Here is a 25,519-nt window from a genome sequence, read left to right as displayed (position 1 = left end):
AAAACTAATATTATGGTCACTACGGCGATCATGACCTCGCTTGGAAGCGTCTACATCTGCGGTATGGTGGACTCGGAGTAAATCAAAACTTTTGTAGACTACCTGTGTTATCTTCCCTAAAGTAATACGACACGTACACTGTTGCTATGAAGCATGGCATCTGTCCCCTGAAGAACAGATTACGCGACATGAATCAAGCCCAGACCTTCCTGAACTTCTCGTCAAACTCCTGCTGCAGAAGCTTAAAGACTTTGTAAACCTTCATCAGCCCAGCTCCTTCATCCTCGTCCCAGCTTGTCGAAGTGCCACCTACGCCGTCATTCGTATTGATGCCTATCTCGCTCCCCTCGTCAGAATCATCGTTATCATCCCAAGAGTCTTGGACCTTCTTGCTCGGCGCCTTGGTCACCTTTGGCTGAATCTTAGGATCTTTCGCAGCAGTCTCAACGGTCGCCGACCCATGCGCGTCATCATCTTGGTCAGGAACAGCCTCCTCCTCGAGAATATCGCCGACATCCTGTAGGTCAACCATGGCGGCATCATCGAACTCGGCGCCGGTCTTGTCAAGGAAGTTTGCCAGGCTTGTAACAATCGTCGCAAGGATCAGCGAGAAGTCCTTGAGGTGGAACCAAACGTCTCCGCGTTTGATTCCGTTGTCACGAACTAGAGCTTCCATGTCGCCATGCTTGAAGAAATCCAAGATGTACGCGTTGAAAGGCACCCCGCCAGTCTCGTCAGGATAGATAGGAATGTAAGGGATGGATTCTTCTTCGAGAAATACGCCGGCACGGACTGTCTCGCACAGCTCATGGATGGTGGAGAAGTCGTCTGTGAAACCAGACAAGGCGGCAAATGGGGACCGGAGCGTCGTGGGAGGGAGAGTCTGGACGTTGGTGGCGGAAATATCGATGCTCTGGTTTCGGCTCGGCCCAACTTTGCGGTTGGTGAAAGGCAACACGTCATCAGGCGTATGGCTCAGGTGCTGTTCGACAAAGCTGCGTACGTAAGTTTGGAAAATTCCAAGGGTCTCCCGGTTGTGATCTCTGAGGGTGGCTGCGGCCTTTTCTGGAAGGCTAGGGAGGAGAACCACAGACGGCGATCGATAAACAACCTCTTTCAGCCACGCCTGGTCGTCGTATCTCGGGCATGGAATACGACAGAAAAGGTGGCATAAGACCTTCAGTAGCTCAACAAGCATGTATTTCTGCTTGTCCATGTTGTCGACGTCTTCACAGAGCTCGTGCAGGTATCCTTCCTTCATCAGGGAGTGGAAAGCAAAAGCTGCGTTCTCGGTGAAGTACAGATGTCCAACAAGTCCAGAAAAGTTCAGGGGGGCTCCTCCAGAAGATAGAAGATGCTGTCTCCGAAGGTACTCGATCGAAAATCGGAGGTGATGCTTGATTGACATCTGCGAGGATGGTCCTCCGAGATAAAGACGTGTTTGCGTCAGCAAGGACTGAATCGCGTTGATGGCGTAGTCTGAACCATCTGTGCCGTGAAGAAGTCCAAACAGACGAAGAATAAGAGTGACGGACATCGGAAACTGGCCTCGAAGGTCAGGCAGGCGAGATGACATGATCTCCATGACGCGATGATGGGGGATTCCGTGAAACACGACATTGCCGAGAAGATCGAAACCTCTTCGACCAGCGCGACCGGAGGCTTGACGGTAGTTGAGAGCGGTCAAGAAGACCGAGTCTCCTGTGAAGACGACCGTCTTGCAAGGCATGTTCAAACCCAGAGCTAATGTGCCCGTTGCAATCACCGCAGTCAAGAAGCCCTTTCGGAACAGCATCTCCACCCTATCGTTGAACGTTAGTTATTTACAGAGCATGAGCGTAACTCGAGTTGCTTACACTTGGCGGTACTTCCGATTCATTCCTGCATGGTGAACACCCAGTCCTCTCCGCAGCGCCTCAATGATAGGCTTCTTGATGTTGGCATACGCAAGAGAAGATATCAACTTCTCCAACTCTTCGGTCGAGATTTTGGTCGAGTCTGCGAAACTGAATCGCTCGATCGGCGCTTCCGGGTTGAAGCTTGCCCATGGGCTGGCCTCTTGACTGGCGTCGTCCACCAGTTGGTCCATCTTGCTGAACGTGGTGCCGTCGTCGTCGTCCTCTCGTCCATTGGAGACTCGAGAAGACTTGGCTTGCTTCCGCGATTTCTGTCCTTCCCGCCATTTTCGGAAGCTTTGCAGCTTCTTGTTCCACTCGGAGTCTGTCTGCCGGTAATTCTCCTCGGCAGTCTCAAGATTTTCCAAGATTTCGAACAGTATCGTTTCGCATCCTATCCGATCGTAGTTGAATATGATGGCAGGAAGTGCACCCCGAGATCGAAGATCCACCAGCAAGGGGAAGGTCGCTTTCACGGTGTTGTCAATCCCTGTGCTGGGTTTCGAAGTTGTCGCGAGGTGGTTGTGCAGGTCAGCAAATGGCGAGTTGGGGTCAGCCATCCACTGGTACAGCTGGTTCTTGAGCGCAACTTCCCATTCCAGAACGTCCGACTTTTTGATAACTTCCTTCAAGGCGTTTTTGGGATTGATAGAGTGGTCGACGGGAAAAGAGTCATTGGCGTACTCGGACATGGTTTGCCAGAGGTTCAGACAGTCCCGCGGCTCCAGGCTGACATCTTTTAACGTTTCCTTGCTTCTCCTGCGAATTGCAGTTAGTATCATGAGAGGCAAAGTGCTTCTTGTCTACTGTAAACTCACTTATTGACAATACTGCCGACGGGGTGGATGAACACAAACTGACTGTCGTCACTGTTCTCGGCATCCAGGCCAGGAAGAGGAAGACGCACAACGGGGTCCAAGCCATTGAACTTCCGATCTTTGGGGGGTTGGTAGACGAACTTCCGAAGATCAGAATATCTTGCACCGTGGACCACCATTTCGAGATCGAATCCCTTCGCCTTTTGCGTGCCGGCCAACCATTCTTTGAACGCAAGGGGGTTGCCGACGGTTGCAGACAGAGCGATAATGGGGCAGGGTGCCAATAGAAGCAGTTGCTCCCAAATCATGCCATCCTCCGCCTGGCCAATGCAGTGAACCTCATCGAAGATGATTCGCTTGACTCTGCGTGACCAGGAGCTCGGGGTCTTCGCATTTGAGGGTGCCAGGAGCATGATCTGGAGGATATGCGGGACAGTGACCAAAACTTGGCATCCTGATGAGTTATTAATGCGGTAATCGCGGGTATGAATGGCCCAGACTGATCGACCGCCGTTTGGGTACGTTTTCGAAAATCTCGCCTGGACTTCGGCCGCAATCTGGTTGACAAGTGCCTTTGTCGGAGCAACGTACACTAGAACGTCGTCATTGTTCGCCTGTAAAACTTTCTTCATGGCGTAGAAAGAAATGAAGGTTTTTCCCGCAGATGTCGGTGCGACCACGAAAAGACTCTTGTTCCTGTCGATGGCGTCGAGAACTTTGCGCTGCCATGCATCGGGCTGGAAAGGCACTCGCGGATCGGGAGCTGAGTCAAAGCTGCGCTCCAAATAAGGACCACAGTGCTCCAGCTGGAACTCGCCAGCTGTGTCGTACTCGGGTAGCTCTAGATGCTTTACAGCACTCTGGATCGCGGGTATGAAAGGCAGCGGGCGTTCGATCAATCTTGAAGCATCATCCGCGGGTGGTGGGAGCTCAAGAACAGATGTTAGATGCTTGAGCTGCTTTCTTGTCTCGACGGTGAGAGGCAGTTTGTACATTTCAAGTACATGAGCCCGAAGCAAAGCCACAGTATTCAGTTCTGTTGATAAATGTGTCAGTGGATTGGTCCTGAATGCCAAGGTGTTGACAGATAATGAATCATGCACACTCACCAAGAGCACCAAATGGCGGCTTGCCGATGACATTGGCCAGTGTTTTGCAGATGTACAACAATGCCTCTCCTCCGATAACCTCTCTGTCGGTACTCGAAAGAGTGAGCAGATACTTGTTAGCCTTCAAGTATCTCTGAACCAACGGTTTTACCTTGTCGAAGTCCTGACATTGCTGCGCAAAGAAAGCAACGACGGCCTGGCTCTTGGACTCGGCTTTCGCAACCTGGATGTTCTTCGCTGCCGCTAGAGCTTTTGCCTTTCCGCTCTTGGTGTTGTGCTTGGGCACCTTCGCGGCATCTCTTCGGGCGAGATCCGCTTTCCATGTCTGCGGCTTCGCAGCGTTGGACTTCATCTTGTCGCGGCCGTTCTTTTGAGGTTCCTGGGCGATGATGATCTCAGGTTCAATGTTCTTGCCAGCAGCGTTTGTCAGGCTGGCGGAGTATGCAATCGTGTCTGCCATGAATCTCTGGTTTCTCCTGAGGGCCTTCGGGTCCATCGGCTTGATGGCATGCTTCGGATCAACTGTCTTCTTGGCGTTGTGCCAGTGAGTCAACTCTTGGAAGATCTTGGAACCAGTGGCGGAATTCTGCCACTTCCGATCGGTGTCCAACTTGATATCCTCCAGGTACGGGTCCAAGACCGGATGGCTGAATGGAAGAACAGGGGCATTTGCGTGGTTCTGCAGTGAGGTCGTGATCACCCGTCGAACGGGCTGGTAGAGCTGCACGGGGTGGCCATCATGAGGTAAATGACAAAGAACATTGATCCCAACGAGGCCCTCGATGATCTTGCCGTAAGACCGAACATCAAAGACAAGCTTCAGGGAATCGATGTTCTGCAAGATATGAAAGAAGATTCGACCGTCGACCAAATCGTAGACGTGCCAGTCGATACTCGCACCAGCTTTGCTTCCGACATGACGTCGAATCAAAGTGATAGCAACGAACGAGAAGTCTTCGAGAAAACTGTGATCTTCATTGCTGACCTCTGCCTCAGGCTTCCTGCAGGACCGCTGGGCAAGTTCTCCAAGTTTTAAGAGCGCAATGTGGACGAGGAAAGCAGCGACGCGTCTCTCGGTATCGGTACCGGGCTTGGTTTTGAGTATCGAGGCACAGAAAACGAGGGCAATCCTTTCTCGGGCATCAATCTCTGTGCCGAAGTCGTGATCGGAAAATGGGACAGTTTGCCGGCCTAGCGCTGATGGGATCTGGCCGCATCCTAGGTCTTGCGTGTGTCGAGTTGCGGACTCAGATACCTGAATCGAGGTGAAGGCATTGGACGGGGTGACAACTTGAGTGTAGACCTTCCTCGGAATTAGCTGGGGTTCACGGTTGAGTTCATATCTGTCATGACTTACCTTTGAGCTCCTGAAGTCAAGACCGTCGATGAAAGAGAGGCTGTATCCCATCTTCGCGAACAAGTACATGACGAGGAGATGGTCGATGCTGCCGTTTGCATCCTCCGCATCTCTTCCCTGCGAACACATGACGAAATGAAGAGAGTTCTCTTCCATGTAGTCGGCGAACTCATCATTGCCGATCGCAGAGAAGACAAAGCTCATCGGGTCCTTCCCATTGTGGTGCTCTGTAGATCCATCGGGCGTGGTCTCGTGGTCAGTCTCGGGAGATCGGAGGTGCTCGATGAGGACGGCTCGCGTCAAGAGGTATTTGTGCCGGTATTTCTCGGGGATGCATCGCGGAACAGCGAGCTCCTCTTGGCTGTCGAACCAAAGAACGTGGAAGTTGCATCCACGCTCCCTCAGCTTGGAGAGGAAGGTCTCAACGGCGTGAACGGCGTGAAGGAGCTGAAATCCATCTAAAAATATCCACGGATGTCAGAAATTTGAAGGGAAAGTTGGGGGGCGGCAGGAGTGGCAGGCGCACCTGTAAAGTCGACCTTCGCTCGAGTGACGCAATGGCAGAGCAACGCCTCGCCATGAATGGCAAAGAGTTCCTTCCCTGCAAAATCTCCGACGATGTCGACTCTGAGAGGAGTAAGAGAGGCTTTCCACTTGGTCAGAGCCGTCAAGGCCGCGCTGCCGACCGGTGCCATGGTGGCGCGTAATATGGATGACGACGGCAAGGCTAGAAGATGAAGATGTCGATAGCAACGTAATGAGAGAAGATTTGGCTGATCAGAGAGTTTTTTTTTTAAAGCCTTCGGCCTGTTGTGTGGGAGTGGAACAGTGAAGGTGGTGAAAGTGAAGTGGCCGTGGAAAATTTGAAGTATGGAGGCGAAGGTGGTGAATCCGTTTGTTGTCAACGAAACTGCAGAATTTTCTAGTCAACACCACCTCATGCAACGATCCGGCGTTAAAGGCCTGGAAAAAAGCAGTTGCCTTTGGTCTTTGTTCAAAATACAAGCAAAAAAGCGCTGCAGGTCTTGATATTTATGCGGGAGAGTCGAGACCACCTACCATTTACGTCGCTGTCCTTTCCTTCACACGGGCGCAATGCAGCCAAAGTCAAAGCCATGATAATAAGGCCCTTTTCATTAGACCTTTGCATCCATGGACGTGAAATAAGACTTTGCCCCAGTATCTCTGCCTGTCTTATTGGTCTTTGATTCTGCAGGAGGCCGACAGCGAGCAAATAAAGTCGAGCTCGCCAGCATTGTCGATGCCCTTTTCCTCCTTGATTGACATGAATCCAAATTTTGCGAGCATTGTATTGGATTCAATAATATTGGAAAAGCGGGAGCATCGTTCATAGGAGCCAGGCTTGATTTGCTGACAAGTCACTTAGTTAAGTGGCTTGTAGGAGTGATCATTGTTGGCTCTCCATCAAATTCACTTGTCGTTTTCTTTAAATTCAAACTAATCATCCAGTGACTGAGAAACCAGAATTCTTTCCTGGCGCTTTTTGTCATTGTAGTCGGTCTTCAATAATGCCATCGTCGGTCAACAGCTATGAGAGAAGGGATCTTGTCTCATGAGGCTCTTGAATGCAGTTGAGTAGTCCATTAGAAAAAAGGCTATGACGTAATCATAGATCGTTTTATTGCAGATTTCCAGTATTTACTTTAGAAGACTTTCCCTTTAGTGAGATATCCCGCCTTTGTAGGTTAAACGTAGCCGCTCGTTTACTCATCTAACTGAGCTGCTCAACATCGGCAACGTGGTTCCGAACTTCCTCCAAATCACAAGGGAAAACCAACCGCATCCTTTTCCTCATTTGAGGCCCTTGTAACAAGGGTCTTATCTCCCTAACAAAGGATCTTTGGACCGACCAACAACGCCATTGTACCGACCAACAACGCCCCCTCGAGCTCCAACAAACACGCTCCAGCAAACAGCCGAGTCCCATATTTACACTTGGCGCCGGTGGGAATAGTGGTTCCATGTTAATCGAACTCATCGGGGCTCCCATTGTCCCTGGACTCGGACGTACGATATCCACGTCACGTCCGACATCCCGAGAGACCAACAAGAGCTTGGCCTTCAAACCCCGCCAAAAGTCTGCCCGCGCCGCCGTGCCCGCAGTCAACGCCGAAGGGCCGTCAGTCCAGCTCGATCCTTGATCCGTGCTCAAAAACACCGACGTCGATCAAGAGTCACCGAGGGCCGAACGTTTACAAACTCGATCACTGCAAAAGCGAATCTCAAAAGACTAAAAGAAGCTCACCTTGGCTTGATGTTGACTTCCCATGCTTCCAAAGTATGCAGGTTTGAGAGAACTCGGATCTCGATTCCCATCTCGTAGAAGGATCCGCATCCTACGGGGCCTACGGCTGGCGGAATCATCTCCTCATCCCCCCCCCGCGGGACGCATCATGGACCCATCTGGCCCACCAGATGCAACGCCGGCAAGGTTCCTACATGGGGAATACGTTTCAACCAAACCTCCAGGCCCCGTTGATCATTGGCGGACTCGGCCTTGTTTGCAACGTCAACCGCGCGACTTTCAGCGGAGTCCCTACCAACAACAGCATGAACCAAACCAACAGCAACCGAGGGGACTTTGAGGCAAACATCCGCGGTGGCCAGGGGGAGAGATACAGATGTAGAATTTGCCGCGAGGGGACCGGCGGTGGAGGCAACGGTCAAGAAAACATGGGACCGAGAAGTAGCAGCTTCAGATGTCCCTCCACCTCGAACCCAAAAGCGCCGTCCGAACTTGCCAACCACTCATCCGACACTTATAAAGCAACCCATCTCAACTTCCCGAGTCGTGCTCCTTCTCCTTTCGACAGCATCCTGACTCTCTCTTATACAACGATCCCTTCTTGACTCACATCCGCCCCTGGTAGAGTTCCGACCTGACTTGGGGAGATCGACGATGGGCTCCATCGACCACCTGGATAAGAGCCGCCTCAACGGCGGCGCTCGTAACGGGCACGGAGTCCACATCTCGGACGCCGTAATGGACTACGAGGCGCTCATCATCGGCGGCGGCTTCGGCGGCGTCTACGCCCTACACCAGCTCCGCAAGCACGGCTTCCGCGCCCACGTCCTCGAGGCCGGCGCCGCCCTCGGCGGCGTCTGGCACTGGAACAGCTACCCGGGTGCCCGCGTCGACTCCGAGGCGCCATACTACCAGTTCTCTGTCAAGGAGGTCTGGAAGGACTGGACCTGGTCGCAGCGGTTCCCCTCGCACGACGAGATCAAGCGGTACTTTAATCACGTCGACCAGGTGCTCGACATCTCGAAGGACGTGAGCTACAACACGGTTGTGGTCGGGGCCGACTTCGATGAGGCCGAGGGGCTGTGGCGGGTGCAGACGGCCGGGGGCCGGACTATCACGGCGAGGTTCCTGATTCCGGCGACGGGGAGCTCTCATAAACGTTACGAGCCCAACTTCGAGAACATGGAAGCGTTTTCCGGGACGGTCGTGCACTCGGCGTCGTGGCCCGAGGAGGAGATCGACTTCCGGAGCAAGCGGGTCGCCGTGATCGGGGCCGGCGCGACGGGTGTGCAGCTCGTGCAGGAGATCGCCAAGAAGCAGGGCGTCGAGCTGACGGTATACATCCGCAACCCCAACATCGCGCTCCCGATGCGGCAGCGGGACGTGACGGAGCTCGAGCAGGCCGCGTCCAAGTCCGTGTACGGGCTCCTCTTCAAGGCGGCGAGGGACAGCGTGTTCGGGATCCCGTGCGACGGGACGACGAAGGCGGCGATGCAGACGGCGGCGGAGGAGCGGCTGGCGTACTGGGAGGAGCTGTGGCAGCGCGGGGCGTTCAACTTCCAAGCGGGGAATTACGTCGATTTTCTGGTGGACGAGAGGGCGAACCGGATGATGTATGAGTTCTGGGCCGGGAAGACGGGGCCGAGGGTCCGGGACCCGGAGAAGAGGGCCGTCGTGGTCCCTGAGGAGCCGCCGTATCCTTTCGCCACGAAGCGGAGCAGTCTGGAACAGGACTACTATGAGTGTCTTGATCGGGATAATGTCAAGGTCGTAAACTTGAAGGGGAATCCCATCCGCGGGTTTACGCCGAGAGGCATCGTGACGGAAGATGGGACGGAGAGAGAGCACGACATCATTGTGCTTGCGACGGGATACGATAACTGCACGGGCAGTCTGACCAGCATGGGGTTGAGGGGGAAAGACGGCATCGACATGAAGGAGAGGTGGAAGAAGGGCGTGTGGACATACCTCGGGCTGATGGTCAGGGGATGCCCGAACATGTTCATGATTTACGGACCACAAGGTGAGTTTCTTCTCTCTCGTGTTACACACTCTGAGCAATTAAACTGACACGACGTCCGAACAGCGCCAACGGCCCTGACCAACGCCCCGCCCTTCATCGAGCAGCAAGTCGAGTTCATCGCGGAGTTCATGGCCAAGCTCCGCAAAGAGGGCGTCAAGTCGATCGAGCCGCGCCAATCGGCCACGGAGCAGTGGAAAGAGCTGATCATGGCCATGAACGACGCGACACTGTTCGTCAAGAACGACTCGTCGTGGTACCTGGGTGCCAACATCCCCGGCAAGCCGCGGGAGCAGCTCAACTACCTCGGCGGCATCCCGCCGTACATCAAGGCTTGCCGGGAGGGGACGAGCGACTGGACGAAGTTCGATGTCACCAGGACGGACGACACTGTTGACGCTGGTGTAGAGGGCATCGTGCCGATGAGACAGACTGGGGTAGGGCGAGAGTTGTGCTGAAGTCGGCGGGGAGTGGAACGAGGTTCATGGGTTACCATACATAGCCATGGAGTTTGCATATGGTGCTTGCGTAGTCATCAGAGAGCTATTGTGCTTTCGTTGGAAGCATATGTATCTACGGGAAGACCAGTCTACTACTTTATGAGATGTTCAATGTCTGAGTTGATCGATCACTTGCTATTCCGGCTGTGGCGACATGAAAGACAAGTAAACTTCAGTGCATATTATCAAGCAGCTTTTGATCGCTTTCAACCGGACTGTTGTACTTTCTTAGCTGCCAGTTGATTCGAATGTAGGATGAACGGTGTGCTTATCCTGGTAAGACTCATCGTGGTCGTGGTGGGCCCATACCTCCTCGAGGCCAGAACCTGTTCCACCCGCTCAACAACACAATCATCATTTCTGGGATAGGAAACAATGTATTTGTTATTTTTCTTCTCTTCTAGAACGTATTTATGTGTTAATATAAGGATTCTATCGTGGTGTTGGCTGCAGCCGAATTTCCAACTCAATTACATTGCACACTTAACAACGCAACTAGCTGAATGTCATAACATTCACCTAGGACTGAATCTGTAGAGCGCAAAGAGTCCTATTCCCAATCTGGGTTTCTTGATACAATTTCAGTACCAAAAGAGTCTCTTGAACAAGAACGTAACGTTTCTCGAGGATGTGAGCACATCTATCTTTCTTCAGTCCAACTTACCCATCAGACAAGTTGACAACTACACACACACATAAACAACATCCCGAGGCATATGAAAACCAACAAAGTCATCAACTCATATTCTTTCAAACCAAACATTCTCATTTAAGAGTCTAAATCAAGTCAACTACCGAGAATCCCATCTCGCATCCAATACCAGCCTCAACCACCACCACTCACAACCACGAATCACGAGTCACCAGATAAACATCGGCAGAATACACCTTACTCATAACCGCCGCCCATCTCCAAACAACCTCACATGCAAAAACCCCTCGCTCCCACCTACCTACCTCACTCTGTTTTGCCCAGCACGGATAAAAACCTTCGGCATAGACTCCAGATCGGACGAGAATGGTCTGGACCTTCCCTTCCCTTTCCCTCCCCCTCACCTCCCGCTCAGATGCTTCAGAGGGGGGGACGATTACCTTACTTATTTTGTAAATTTCCCGCCCGTATTAGTCAAGTACCTACCCATCGGGAAGTTTATTCACTGCAGGACATAAGCAATGCGAACCGAGGAACATCGAAAAAAACACACAGACCGGACACATGCCCATGCACCCACCACCACAGCACCAGGCACGGATATGCGAGTGCGATTCTTTCGATTCGCGGGTTCGGACGACGGATGGGAGAGACGGAAAAGGAGGGCCCGGGGATCGAGACGGAGAGGGCGCCTCCGACGGCCCCTCTTCGCCGACGGGCAGACGGGTTGAAGTTGTGTGGCGCCCCGAGGTCAGAACGCCACAGGTGCGGGGTCAGTCGGGTGGCTTGACATCATGCTGTGGCTGTGCAGCCACGTCGGACTCGCACCACCGGCTACGCGAAGCAGAAAACCTGCTCGGATTGCATGATCTTCAGGGGATGTGGGAGTGATGTACGGTTACATGATCCTCACTTGTGTCCGGCCAACGAGGGGCTCGCGATGTGTTTGTGGCGAGTGCTCGCTTGGATAAAGATCATGAGAGGGACGTGACTGGATGAGGGAGAGTCGCACTGCCACGACACGTGATTCTCGTTTTGCGAGCCAGCGAATTGATGGAATGTGGCTAGATCCGAGCGTTGGCGGGAAATCTTCAATGGCTGGCTGACATAACCCAACGCCAATGACGGAAGTGGTGCAACCAACGTGCTTGGGTTGTTTCTAAATCAAGGAACACGCCGGCAGCAACAGCGTGAATTCGAAGTCACATTCAGCCCCCTCAGTATTTCCCAAGCCAGAAAGCAGCCAAATCGTGCAAATTACCTGCGGCCCGGGAACACCTCGAATTGTTTTTGCAGTGGCTCATGCGTTATCATGGCCTTGACAGCGGGAAGTGGCCCCCCGTTTCCTACCGAGGCTTGGCCTTCCGTAAAAGACACGCTAAGCCCGAAATGAGCAGCGCAGAACGTCGACTGAGTCGTGAAGGTTGTTTGTCCCGGGCTCAGCCCCCCGGGCGAAGAGCCTGATAACGGAAATTTCTAGTTGGCCAAAAGACGAAGGGGAAAGAGCGAAAAAAAAAACAAGGTTTGTTCAAGGCGGGCCTGCAAGTTGCAAGGCTCGGCATGGACGGATTGATTGCGCGGTGGGGGAGGCGATTTTGGAATGTGGGAATGGTGAACCGGCGAGGTTGTATTGGGCGATGAGAAACAAAAAAGCCCGTGGAGGCTGGAGAATGACGATGAAATGAGGGCTTCAGGGGAAAGTTGGTTGTACCGGCCAGAATATACCATTACTGTTAACATTCAGGATGTCCGGGTCAGGAGTTGAGGGTTCGACGAGCGGGAGGAAGCTCGAGGAGGGGAAGAATGCCAGACACCGTTCTAGAACAACGAAGAGGGGAGGGTATCGACTGAGACTCCTGGTATGTGACTGGTCGGATCTTGCCAAAACCTCCCTGATCTGCTGGCGATGCGCCGATGTGGGCGATCATACCGAAGCCATTCCTGGGAACGGGGGCGACGGTTTGACATGGGATGACGGCCATCAGGAGTGCAGACTGCATGCAGGGCTTCGCTCTCTTCAGCTTCGACTCGGTAACGCGGTAGCGTCTTTCGAGCCTCCAAGGGGCTTTGAAGTTCTGGCGTGATGCTTCAAGATGGGCGACCCCTATGTGCTCGAAGCCTTGTCGTTATTGGATAAGCCTTGGCCCGTCAGCCATGCCGGGCCCGATGGGGTGTTTGAATGCTAAGTGCCGGGGCGCCGGGGCTGGCGGCGCGTGCTGGGAGACGGAAAGACAGCCGTTCTGGAAATGCTGGTGCTTGTGGTGGGAAGTGCCGCAGGTGAAACAAGGCGTCTCGATGTTCTATTTTTGAACACGGCCAACGTCATGGTTCTCTGGGGAGCAGCATTAGCTAATGTTGATCACTGCGGCATAACAACAAGCCAGGAGAACTTTATGTAAGCTTCTGCTCCACGGACGACGCTGACTGGTCCGTCGGAGGGTCGGCCGTGGCTTTCTGGCAGGTTTGTGCACGCACTGCGGCGTGTGCGAAGAAGCGAAGCGTCAGTGGCACAAGTCCACAACGGCACAAAGGTCGGGAATGTGGGAGGATATCGGGACCGGTGGGGGAAGAGCGAAGACGGCCGAGACACTTTGAGTTTGTGGAACAGAGAGCTGGAGAATGCCGAAACGGCGCCGGGGTCTTGAGCCGGCTCAGTTTCCGCGGTCTGAAATTCAGACTTCTTCGAGCCTCGAGGTCCAGACTCGAGGCCGGGGTAGGCGAGATGGTGAGGAACATGAGATAGCCTCGAGCCTAGGGGATGCAACAAGCTCAATCTCCATGCTGTATCGGCCTTATTGTGGCGGGCGTCTGGTCTTTGGTCTTTGATTTTTGGAGACTTTTTTGTTTGTTGTTCTCGGCATTTGCATCCACGATCCACCGCCCGTCGTGGAAGTTCGGCAGAATTGAATATTCGCAAAGTCTGATTGCCTGTTTCCGTCCGGCGTGTTTCTGCCGACATGGCGAGCAGGCCAGTCGGTGTCCAGCGATACGGTTGACAGTAAACAACGGAAAGAGAGGCCGGTTGACAGCCACGAGCACCCGTGCTCCGTGTTTGTGCTTGTAGAATGCAGACGGCACAGCCCATGAGCAGTGATTCTGCTGGCAAATTGGGCGACGGTGGTGATTTGCTAGGTTCGATAGTTGATAGCAGGCGTGGTGGCAGTGCATGAATTATCGAGGTAGGGTCAGGGAACGGAAATCATGTTGCGTCCCACCGCACGGAATGAAGGTCTGCAGTCTTCACAAAGCGAGCGGCATTTCCAGCACGAGAGACGAGAGGGTCATCCCCTGAAGTCTGGAGGAAGCAGAGGGGTGAATGACAGCAGAGGCCAGTCAGAGACCTCGGTGAGCACGGGGCATGATCCGGGCTCCAAACTCTTCTGATTTATGCCGTCGAGAACGGACGGACGACAACTTCCGCTTCGGGGCAGCTGAAAGAAGTTTTGAGATTTTTCGATTGGGGTCGAGTGAAGGGGCTTGTGTCAGCGCATGGTCGTGCTGCGAGCTTCTTCGGAGGAGCCTTTTCGTGATGTGGGAAGTGATCGGGAGCCGCAATCTATGCCGTGAATTGTGCTTCAAGGGGCGTGGCCGAGACCTAGGGTGAGGATGAGGCTGTTGGAGAGTGGGAAGTGATCGGGAGCCGCAATCTATGCCGTGAATTGTGCTTCAAGGGGCGTGGCCGAGACCTAGGGTGAGGATGAGGCTGTTGGAGAGTGCGGTAAAACGGTTGCTCTTGTCAGGAAGTGGCATGGCGAGTCGAACGAGGGCTGAAATGCGTTGGGTGAGCATTTGGCAGATGCATGTCAAGAAATACCAAGCCCGACTGGAGCAGCTGGAAGATTTCGAGAATTTGGCGATCATGAACCGAGTTGAGCGTCGTGTCTTGGATGATTGAGGCTTAGCACGCAACCTTGAGCAGCAACGGTTCCTATTTGCTGATGGTGGTAAGAGTGAGAGGTCGGAGGTGCATCAACCCACGCCAACGCCAGAGCGCCAACTGGAACAGCCACACCGGGAACGCGGCATGCTTGTAGCCGGTACTCGAGGGCGCATAGTGGAGTGGGTGTCGACTCGGGTAGCGGTACGGTCAGATGGAGGAACGACAGTCCGCCGCCGCCTCCGTCGGGCAGTGGGCAGTGAGTGATTCGAACAGCACTCGATTTGTCGTATCGCACCCGCTCTCGCTCTCTTCGGATTTCGCTTTGCGCCCGAAGCCATAAGACCGCAAGGTAAGACGGGATTCAGTTCAACGCCAGCGCCTCCGTCGGGCCCGAGTCGCCGGGTCGCTGTATTCATTTACCCTTTCGGGGTTATTCGAAATGATTCTTTCGACGACGAATAGGCCGCGTCTATCTGCAGAGATTGACATTCCAGTGGTTGCCTGCTGTCGTCAGTCAGACAGAAGAGCAGAGCAGAAGGACAGAGAGCGGGAGGGGAAAAAAGGACGGAAAAAATTGGGAATACAACCAAAAAAACTCAATAGGCGTGCGGTATTCGTGGACTCGTCGTCAGCAGTCAAAAAAAACAGCGACATGGCGCCATCCCATTGTCGGCGGCCCAGCAGGTTGGATACTGGATTGATATCAAAACAAGCCGTGGTCTGCCATTCGAGTGACGAGGCCTGCGTCGAATTCCACAGCACCGGGGCTCACCAAAAGGACGATTGGGACCCTAATTCCACCCAAAAGGGCAGCTGGCGTCGTCATCCTCAGGCCGCAGACGTGTACAATCTGGCAGGCAGGAGTGATTTTGATTGGCTGAAATGTGATTGCCGAAGTTTTGGCGGGTATTAGGATATGTCCCGGGCGAGAAGGCACAGAGGAAGGAGCAGCCCGTTGCGCCTGTATTGCACCTTCCTCTCACTGATTTCTCACTGTCGAGGCAGGCACACACACGGCAGGAACTCACAATCAGCAGCAGCGCCTGCCTCTTCCTCAGTAATTCTCACCCACCACTCACAGACCACCGCGCTATTCCCAATCGGGTCTACTCTTCCTTCGAGCTTACGCGTCCCTCTTTCCCTCCCATCAGCGCCCCCCCCCTCGTCTGGCGAGAGACATCCCTGCCTCAAGCCCGCTTGGCCCGCCTTCCCTCACCCCGTCACCCTGTTCCTCCGACCGGCCAGGCACCCAAATCCATTCAGCAAGAAACGGAGGCCCCGTGCTCGTGCTCTCCTCTCTGCTCTCCCGTCTCTCTTGCAGTCTCGCTCTCTCACTTCCAGGCGCTCCCCTTTTGTTACAGACGCCGACCCTCCTCATCCTCGTCTCGTACACCCTCTACCTAACATACACCCCTCCCTCCCTCATCTACCCTCCCGTCGCCTGCTTGCCTTTTCTCATCAATACCTGCTGTTCCCTTTTTTCCCTTTCTCCATCAACATCTCCCTTCAACAACCCAAACCACCAAACGAAACATTCACCTGAGGCATTGGTACCCATCGTCACCAGCCTCATCATCGACCGCGTATACGATACCAAGAACCGATTAGGATCCACGAACAATACCTCGAGAGGTTCGCCACTGATCCGAAGGTGCGGTCTTGCATCCACCACCAAACCAACACACATCAAAGCCGTTAGAGGGACCGATTCCCTCTTTCAACCGCCGATAACATGACTTCGAATCACAACGTCGACAACATCGACGCTCTCCTCGACTTCAGCGAGTACGACAACGTCTCCTACCAGTCTCCCTCCCTCTCTCCCGCTGCCGCCGCCAAGAACACCTTCTCTCGCCCATCAGTTAGCTCTGTCGCGACACCGACTCTGCCCTCAGCATCGCAGCCTCTCACCGGCCCGAGCCACCAGTATGATCTGTACAAGCAGCAGACCGGCATCGTTCCCGGTGCTCTCGCCAGCACCTTGGCTGTGAACGAGGCCAACTCCCAGATCACTGGCTACAACGGTGGATTCAGCTTGGACTACCTCGGTGGTGGCATGAGCCCCGAGAACGATCTCTTCGACTTCAACACCTCTCCCTCCCAGAACTCGACTGGCTTGGATATGGACATGGAATTCGACTCTCCTCCTGACTCTCAGTACTTCTTCCCCAACTCTACTGTCAACCCCACTGCCATCGGCGGACAGGAGTCACCGGTTGTGCCCTCTCAGCAGAGCAACGTTGGCAGACTCTGGCCTGGCATGCACTCCCAGGCTGCCCTCGCCAAGGCCCAGGCTCAGCAGAGGCAACAACAGCAGATCATCCAGCAGCAGCAGCAACGCCAGCAGATGGGCAAGCAGCGCACCAAGAGCCAGCAGCCCACCGACCCCATTGTCGAGCAGAAGATCACCCAGCTCCTCAACTCTATGCGTGCTAAGCCCGCTGATGAGGACGGCTCCCCTAGCCCTCTCATGAACCTGCCCCGCCCCAAGAAGGACGAGGAGGATATGGACGAGGACGAGAGACTGCTCGCCAGTGAGGAGGGCAAGAAGCTCAGCAGCAAGGAGCGCCGCCAGCTCCGCAACAAGGTTTCCGCCCGCGCCTTCCGTTCCCGCAGAAAGGGTAAGCATCACTTCCTCGCTCGCACCGAAACATCCGCTAACAAGTCGCAGAGTACATCACTCAGCTCGAGGCCGAGATTGCCAACAAGGTCACCGAGAACGGCGACCTCCGTGCCCACAACCGCGCCCTGGCCGACGAGAACAAGCGTCTCCAGGACCTCACTCGCATGCTCCTGTCTTCTCCCTCCTTCTCCAACTTCCTCGACCACATGAGCACCAACCCCCAGGCTGTTCAACAGCAGGCCCCCGTCGTCAAGATGGAGAGACAACCCGAGCAGCGTCAGGTCCCCAAGGATGTCAACCCCTACAACAACCAGCAGCAACAGCAGCAGATTGGCATGGCCATGATCCCCGAGCAGAACATGGACTTCGGCATGCTCAGCATGGACAACGCCGACTTCAGCTACCAGCCCCAGGTCTTCACTGTCGAGACCCCTGAGATCCCCGTCACCATCGACGCTGAGGTCCTCTCCGGCAAGTCTTCCAACTTCGTCGGCGAGCAGTTCGAGTCGGACGACGAGAAGATCGAGCTCCCCGCTATCGAGGCTCCCAAGGTCCTCGCCCCCGAGGTCTCCTTCCAGGCGCCTGCCGAGGAGGAAGTCTTCGACGACGACTTTGAGAACGACCCCGAATTTGCCCTCTACCACTCTGTTCCCGCCCCTGCCACTGAAGGACCCATCGAACTGGACACCGACGCTTTCTCCCACGTTGAGATCTTCGGTGGTGTCGAGTCCGAGAAGGTCCTCGCCCGCTACGAACTTGTTGACGCCTCGGAAGAAGAACAAAATGCCTGTGTCGCCATGGCCAAGGTTGAGCGCATCTCCGCTAGCCTGGAACCCATCATGGCGAGATTAGAGGCCATGTTCCTCTAACTTCACACATTCTCTCCTCCACTTTCTTTACAGCAACTTTATTGCGGGCATTGAGTCGTTACACCATTTCCTGTGCATACTAGCTTGATATCTGGGACACGGCGTTGGGATTCACATGGGACTACTACACCCGCACCGGGATGGCATCTATTTCTTTTATTTTTTTTTTACTTTGTGTGTGGCGGATGAAAAGAATTCTATAGGAACCAAGTCGGTTCGGTATGATTGATGATAGTTATCATTGGCAAGCAAGAGGTTGGATTACGGTTGGCCATGGCCATCGTGTACTAGATAGATTGGGAGCTCCCGCAACTCGATCTAAACAATAAAGAGAATTCTCCAAAACATCATTCCCTCCCATCGTGCAATGTCTTGATCTGCAAACGCTTCCCGTTCCGTGTCACGCAGTTTCTATGGGCCCGGTAGATGGTTGAAGCACGAAACGTCGCGTGGTTCCATCTCAAGAAACCTGCTCAACGCATTTTCGCCCGATCTTTCGCATCCCCCCCCCCTCCAGCCACTCATTATGCCTTGTTCCCCTCCTAACCTACCAGTGACCTGTCAATGAAACGCTTGGCTTTCAGCTTTGATCAACCCTTGGTAGGTATGCAGCATTTGTCCCCCGACCCCAACCGATCGAATCTCGTGGCATTCTCCTCCCGTGGATCCCACCTTCCGAAGCCTTATCTGAGTATCCCTGCAACCCGCCCGTTCCTAGCATCCTTAGCCGTTTGGCGGCGGCGGCTCTGGCTGCTTCCCATGTCTTCGGGACGGTGGTGGTGGAGGAGGCCTCTTGGGCAGACGGACAGAGGAAGGAAGGGATGGATGGATGGATTTGAGACCCGGCTTTTCCGATGCAAGGGTCCGTTGCGGGTGATATCTACTGAGACGTTGACAAGCGTAGTTTATTGGTGTTTGGACACGTTTGTTGTTGGTTCGCATTGAGCTGAGAGATCGTACCGGGGACGGAAAACATGGTGGGTGGTGGTGGGATGGCAGAGGGGGAGTTGCCTTGTTTGGTGATGGTGCCGGTTGTTGGGTGTGGTAATTCGTCTGGTTTGTTCGGTTGATGGATGGAGTTGGGATTCTTTTGAGGATGGACGGATGGTTGTGAGCTCTTCGATATATTTGGCTCGTAATTTGCATTATGTCTGAAGACAAGTCTGATGCAAGTATCATTCGGGAAGGTGAAAATCGAGGCCCCGTGCTTCCATGTAGGAAAGATCATGTATTATTAAAGATGTCGTAGATATTGACACCACATTACCAACAACCCACAGAGTAAACTCAACCTCCTGCACTTCTCTTTCAGCCTAAACATCACTCCAATCCTCCCGAATCAACTCCGCCCCCTTCTCGCCAATCATAAACACTGACGCAACGATGTTGACGTCCGGCAGGATCGGGATGATGCTGCAGTCCACCACCCGCAGCCCCTCGACCCCGTACACCCTCAGCCGCGGGTCGACAACCCCGCCGTCCGCCTCCGGCAGCATCTGGTTCGTCCCGGACGCGTGCCAGTTCGGGATCGTGTTCTGTCGGACGTAGGCGAGCACGGCCTCCTCGTCGTCCTCGGACACGGCGGCGCCCGGGGAGACTTCGCCGTGGTCGGGGCCGACGGTGTACTCGGACATGCGCGGGTGGGCGAGAATCTTGCGGAGGTACTTGAAGGATGCGAGGGCGATTTTGCGGTCTGCTTCGTGGGCGTAGTACTGTGCGGGGTGTTAGCTGTGGTCTTATCCTGGGAGGGATGGGGACGTACGTTGGGGTTGATAACAGGGAACTCGGCCATCGAGTTCGACCTCAGAGTGACGTTGCCCCTCGACAGCGCGACCATGCTGGATGCCGTCAGGGAGATGTACGTCTCGTTGCCCTTCGGCGTGTAGTACGGTGTGGGGCCGCTGGGGTAGAAGACGCTTTCGAAGAGGTACTCGACGTGCGACTGGTTCGCGAGACCGGCGGTCACGACATCCCCAGCGCCGATTTCAAAGAGCTCCGCCTCGGAAAGCTTCTGGAAGGCGTTCGTGATACCCGAAGGCGCCGTGTAATCACCCGTCAAGTTCGTGCGGAACTCCTCCTGGGCTTCGCGCAGTGCGGAGTAGGTCGCGGCCATGTCTGTTGTCGAGAACTCCGGGGTCGAGAGGGCCATGATGGAGAAGACGGAGTGGTCGTTGAGACTTAAAGGGGTTAGTGGTTTGATGAACGATGGGAGATAGACTGCTTACTGTTGACCGACGTTCTCGTTGATTAGGACTGGTTCGATGCCAAACTTCTCTAGTTGGTTCTTCGGTCCGATGCCCTGGGCCTTGTTAGACTCTTTTCCTCTATGACCTTTTTCGGGTGTCCACTTACGGAGACCATGAGCAGCTGAGGCGAGTTGAAAGCCCCCGAACTCACGATAACCTCCTTCTTGGCCTTGACCTCATGCACCTCACCCGTGGGGTGATCCATGAAAGCCACGCCCGTGGCCTTCGGCTTCTCGCCCTCGGTGTCGAAGCTGATCTTCCACACGGGCGCAAAGTAAACAACGTCGAGATTCGTCCGGTTGATTGCCTGCTTGAGGTAGCTGTCGTAGCTGGAGCTACGGTGGAAGCGAGAGTCGAGGTGCCCGGTGCCCTGCTTGACACCGGTGCTGTTGCCCGTGTTGTAATCCTCGACAATGGGGATCTGCAGGGCTTCCGAGGAGGCCTCGATGAAGCCGACGCCCGAGGGCGGGACGTAGCCCTGGAAGCCGAGCTGTAGGGGCCCGTCGGAGTAGGCGGAAGGGTCCCATGTCTTGTAGGAGACGTCGAAGCCTTTGACTTCGTGGTCTGTTGGGGGGTTGAAGGTCGTGCCCTTTGTTCTGTGTCAGTATCATTCAAGGGTTGTTCAATGAGGACGCTCACCTTGACGAAGAGAGGGTAGACGTCGCCCCACCCCCACCCCGGGTTCCCGACCTTGACCCAGTCGTCGTACACTGAAGCGCTTCCGCGGCCGTAGAAAAAGCCGTTCGTCACGCTGCTGCCACCAAGGCAGCGGCCGCGGTGGTATCGCAGGATACGGTCGTCAAGGTGTTCTTGGGGTGTGGTGTAGAAGGACCAGTCGATGGCAGTGCCGCCGAGGAACTGGTTGCCGCCGGGGGCCTTGTAGGCGGAGACGACGTCGGGGGCCGGCCCCGCTTCGAGGACGAGGACCCGCTGTTTGCCGGACTCGGAGAGGCGGTTCGCAAGGACCAGGCCGGCGGTTCCGCCTGTGAGGTGTGTTAGTATTTCGTCATTCGGGAACCATTTTGGGTTTGAATTTATCTGGGTATGGGACGAGGGCGTGGCGGCGCGAGAGCGAGAGCGAATTGGGGCAAGGGTGTGTGACGAGGGTACATACCTCCTGCGATGATGAAGTCGTATTCATCCTCGATCTTTTCGCGGTGGAAGTCTTTGAGCGGCGCGGCGGAAGCGACCGCGGCCAGAGCTAAGACCGAAAGGGTGAGCTTCATTGTGAAGTCCTCTCAGGGCCTCAAGGGAAGCAACCGATTGCTGGGTGTGTGCCTCGGATTATCGTAGGCAGCAAGAGACGCCAGTTCAGCAAGAGATCGCACCCAATTGAGCTGCGAAGGACGATAGCTGATCCAAACAGATGGATCGCGATACCATTCCATACTGCCTCGAAAATGGGGTAGGGCACCCATCAAAGATATATTCGTCCTTCACCATCCTCCATGACGGCCGTTGAGCGCTCATTCTTGGAAACGAGACCTACCAAGGCAGAAAGTCTCAATAAGCGTACGACTACTGGTGCGTCATCGTGCCTTGGGAGGTGTCAGCCCCGGGCGAAGGCGAGGCGTGCCGTGGTCGAGCTTGGCGATTTTTGTTGTTGTTCATTTTCGGTGGTCATCTCTGGGCGCGTCAATAGAGCAGTAAAGGATGAACAAAAGTCTGGGGGAGCAGGGGGTTGGAGATGGGCAGCTGGGCTAAGGTACCCACCTGGCATCTAGCTTCCTTCCTTCCACACCGCATGGATGAGCTTCTTTCTCAAAAAGAACGAAAAAACCTTGGATCTATTGAGCAAGCCGCAGCAGAATTGAGGCACAGCACCTCGAATCACACGGCAACGAGAAACACTTGCAGAGACAGGCATCGCGAAGGATCGAATGACCGACGTATGTCAAGACATTCCGTCGACGGTCTAGCGTGCCGGGGGTGCCGGGGCAAACTCCGTAAATCGCCGTCCACTTTCTGCCGCCGAATACTTAAGGCAGTTCACGAAGCTAAATTAAAGTATCTCGTCATCTGAATGTCGGGAAGCTAGACTTTCTGCTTCCCATCTTGGCCGAATAATTTTCTTGTCAATGTGGACATTCACATATGGCAAGGTGGATAGATATGGCCAAGAATATGAGATGCAGGCTCGAAGGAATCCCGCCGACGTACCTCCAGCTCAGCGCTGCAGGCCGAATCCAACCAAATCCCTCCCCTTCCCCGCAGAGACCTTACCCCAAGGCCGCGCCGCCGAGCCGCCTTACGAGGATCGGTGTGAGATTGAGGCGTCATGGGAAGCGATGATGAGTGGAACTTGCATTTTCGGCGGTTGAGAAAGATCTCCGATTGTTCCTTTGGCAGATCACCCGGGAAAGGCTGACTCGGGGCGAGGTTTGTTTATTGTTTAACCTTGTTCTCTCGGACTGGGCGGATAATACGTCGTATTTCGGGTCCTTCGAAGCCAAGTGTGATGCTTCGAAGCTCCTTGTTAAGACGGGGTACGTACATGGTCATTCTGGCTTGGCGATGCGGGCTGCGGCGCCTTGTTGATCGGCATCTATTCCGCCTTGGGCAGTTCAAAGTCGCCTCCAATATCCCAGTGACATGTCTCACATAATCCTGCTGTTTGGACAGGCGGCTTGGAAGCCTTGACATTGGGTGGCCTCGCCTACGTTACGTTACCAAGACATGTCTGAATACCTGAGGTTTTGGGTCAGCGGATGACCAGATGTTCCTCGCTCTCGCCTCGGGATTTGGGGAAAGACAGCCTCAAAATTAGGCAACTCGCCAAGTTGTGGTTTGTTTGTCAGATTCACGTGGGATTTGATCTTCGAGGATTTCCGTCCCACCATACATCCGACTGTGTGCGGCCACACGAGATACAGAACTCTGGAAAAAGTCACTGCCTATTTAGTTTGTGCCTGCTAGTCTTGCATGAATATCTGCCTTGCCATTTATTATGACGATCTGGAGACGCAGTACTCGGGGCTTCGGTGGTCTTTTGAGTTTACTCAAGAACAGCCGGATCGAAATTCCATGCCCAGCTACTTTGAGTACCAAAACATACCAGTATCCTAGAGACCTCGGAAACTTTCGTGAACAAAGACTCTGTCTGTTACTGACGACAATAAACAAGAATTGCTTGGTGAAAAAGGCGTTAATGAATTGCATTCGTGTGTTGATGACCTCAACAGAGGTGAGAATTGAACAAAATACCACATTTCCAACTCAATGAAAGCTCTATCAAGAGAGCTCCCTAATCCAGGACTGAGATGGTCCGAAACTTCCAAAAATGCGTAAAGAGCGTCCGGAGTCCACCTGGAGTTCAACTTCCATCCAGCTTCGTCCCTTGTTGCATCAACTTATTTCTCCCTGGGCTGTGCCTACATTCCCCATATCTTGTACGCAACCCTTCTCTCCTTCACTTCCATTCTCTCAGAAATCGGAATGTCCACCTGAGACCCCATGAATTAGAACCTGAAGACCTCAACGAGAATCTACATCTTTCTATCCACGGTCCACAGTCAAGAACCAGCGTAGGTAGGCGGCTGGGGCACCCATCCACTTGATAAAGGTCTCCTGCCAAGGGCTTCCCGGGCTCCCCGCCGAAGGGCATCGGAAGGGCATACATGTAGCCCGTTCGGCACCACGTTTCCTCGGCAATCCAATACGAGGGAGATGATGTTAAGGACAAGCCCCAGCCGGCCTGAACATTCCCTTCCTCGATTGGTGCTGGCGTAAGAGGTTGGTGTCACCAAATAGGCCGCGCGGATGCCTCAACAGATGCCCTTCAGCGGGTAATCTGGGAAGCCCTCGGCAAGAGCAAAACTGTAACCCGTTAATCCATTCGCGCACCCGCCTGTTGATGGCGACTTCAAGACACCGTCACGCTGTTGTGATGGTGTGTCGTATTGCAAAGTCGCCTACCAACAAGCGTCTGCGGCAGCATGGCTCTGTAGCTTTGGGACGGGATTGGTACGTTACCACGTGAGAAGATACGGTCCATGAACGAAGCCTGTGGGATGATGCCAAGGTGAACCATGACCCGTTCAGCAGCGTTCAGATCTCCACTGTCTTTGAACACCGCGCCGATGATGGCCTCCACAGTGGTTGCTTTGATGCGCCTGGATACGACACCCTGTTGTGCGGGATTACCCGCGATGCAACCAGTCAAGCCAGCTCTGTCACAGAGAGTAGCGAGGCGGTCGTTCCGCGCGTACCTCTGGATCAGAGCATTGGTGTCACCTATTCTCAAGATCAGTACTAAATTTGATAGTGAGGGAGTAGTTGCAGGGAGCAACGAGAGTGCTGCAATCCTCGAGGCAAATATGGAGGGCTCACCGATGCTGGTATTTTCATCGTAGGCCCCATTGGTGATCACCAAGGACATCACTCTGTCTCCGATCCCAGCAAGTGGCTTGTTGCCTTCGCAGCCGAGGCGCCGGTTGCCGACAACGAGGTTCGGCGAGCCCGCCGCCTGCAGGGCTTCCCACAACAAGTCGGGGATCTCGAAAACATAGGTCGGGGCCAAGATGGTTGCCGCCGTGTCTAACTTGTTGTTGTTCATAGTAGCGATGTTGTCGTGAGTATCAATTGACTGTGTCTGTCAGGATAGTAGAAGACAATGAAAGTTGAGCGTGGTGTTGGAAGAAGAGTGAACCACCAAGTCTAAGGGGCCTTCGCGCGGTTTTTGATGCCACGGTCAGGGCCCCGTTGCCGGCTGGGACGGTTCATCTATCAACCCCTCAATATGCATGTTGCGCTTCTGGCTTCAAGGATGCATACGGCAGATCATAGTATCGAATCATAACTTCAGAATTAAGACAGCCGCCGGTGGGCGAAGCCAATTGAGCTGAGCCATTCAAGGGCCTCAGGTCCGTGTCTCAGGAACAAAAGAAAAGAGCATCAGGCTTCAAACTGGGAGTCACGTTGCGAATTAATGATGTAAAGTATATGGCGGGTGAACGAGACGAGTTATTAGCGTGATGAGAAGAGGCCCTAGATAACAGAGCTAAGTGTAAAAGATCAGCATCATGAACGTCATGGAATATCGCTTCAAGCTTGACAGTCTCAACGCATAGGCGAAGATTCACATTGCCTCATCTTTTCTTCTTCGTAATTGACTATTGGCCATGCGGGAACAGCTTGACCGGAAGAAGACCAGTTCATCGTTATGTCTCTGGTAATGTGGTCGCGGAATAAGTATCTGTGGTATCTCGTTTGTTATGAACCCTCATCGGCAACCTTAACTCGCTTCCCTGCCGACGTTATTACAGGGGCTGCGGCATCGCCGCTT

General features: G+C 54.1%; 4 protein-coding genes across 4 annotated transcripts; 2 read left to right on the top strand and 2 right to left on the bottom strand.

The window, feature by feature from the left end:
* Positions 1 to 193: 193 nt before the first annotated feature.
* CkaCkLH20_11303 (DEAD/DEAH box helicase) lies at positions 194 to 5,874 on the bottom strand (the record flags this gene model as incomplete). Its single annotated transcript, XM_038894017.1, has 6 exons — positions 194 to 1,802; positions 1,857 to 2,654; positions 2,714 to 3,749; positions 3,823 to 5,125; positions 5,180 to 5,637; positions 5,706 to 5,874. The coding sequence occupies 6 exons, from the start codon at positions 5,872 to 5,874 to the stop codon at positions 194 to 196; spliced, it is 5,373 nt and encodes a 1,790-aa protein (XP_038740595.1).
* A 2,225-nt stretch (positions 5,875 to 8,099) lies between these two features.
* Positions 8,100 to 9,923, top strand: CkaCkLH20_11302 (cyclopentanone 1, 2-monooxygenase; the record flags this gene model as incomplete). Its single annotated transcript, XM_038894016.1, has 2 exons — positions 8,100 to 9,468; positions 9,532 to 9,923. 2 exons carry the CDS (start codon positions 8,100 to 8,102, stop codon positions 9,921 to 9,923), a joined length of 1,761 nt encoding a protein of 586 aa, XP_038740594.1.
* A 6,306-nt stretch (positions 9,924 to 16,229) lies between these two features.
* On the top strand, positions 16,230 to 17,989 carry CkaCkLH20_11301 (bZIP transcription factor; the record flags this gene model as incomplete). The annotated part of the gene is made up of 2 exons (XM_038894015.1): positions 16,230 to 17,118; positions 17,169 to 17,989. 2 exons carry the CDS (start codon positions 16,230 to 16,232, stop codon positions 17,987 to 17,989), a joined length of 1,710 nt encoding a protein of 569 aa, XP_038740593.1.
* A 1,313-nt stretch (positions 17,990 to 19,302) lies between these two features.
* On the bottom strand, positions 19,303 to 24,790 carry CkaCkLH20_11300 (glucose-methanol-choline oxidoreductase: gmc oxidoreductase; the record flags this gene model as incomplete). Its single annotated transcript, XM_038894014.1, has 8 exons — positions 19,303 to 19,701; positions 19,752 to 20,166; positions 20,215 to 20,288; positions 20,342 to 20,824; positions 20,875 to 21,218; positions 21,350 to 21,436; positions 24,151 to 24,468; positions 24,565 to 24,790. The coding sequence occupies 8 exons, from the start codon at positions 24,788 to 24,790 to the stop codon at positions 19,303 to 19,305; spliced, it is 2,346 nt and encodes a 781-aa protein (XP_038740592.1).
* Between the last annotated feature and the right edge of the window lie 729 nt (positions 24,791 to 25,519).

Source organism: Colletotrichum karsti (genome assembly GCF_011947395.1).
Source record: "Colletotrichum karsti strain CkLH20 chromosome Unknown Scaffold47, whole genome shotgun sequence".
Lineage (NCBI taxonomy): Eukaryota > Fungi > Ascomycota > Sordariomycetes > Glomerellales > Glomerellaceae > Colletotrichum > Colletotrichum karsti.
This window is presented reverse-complemented; position numbering and strand designations above follow the sequence as displayed.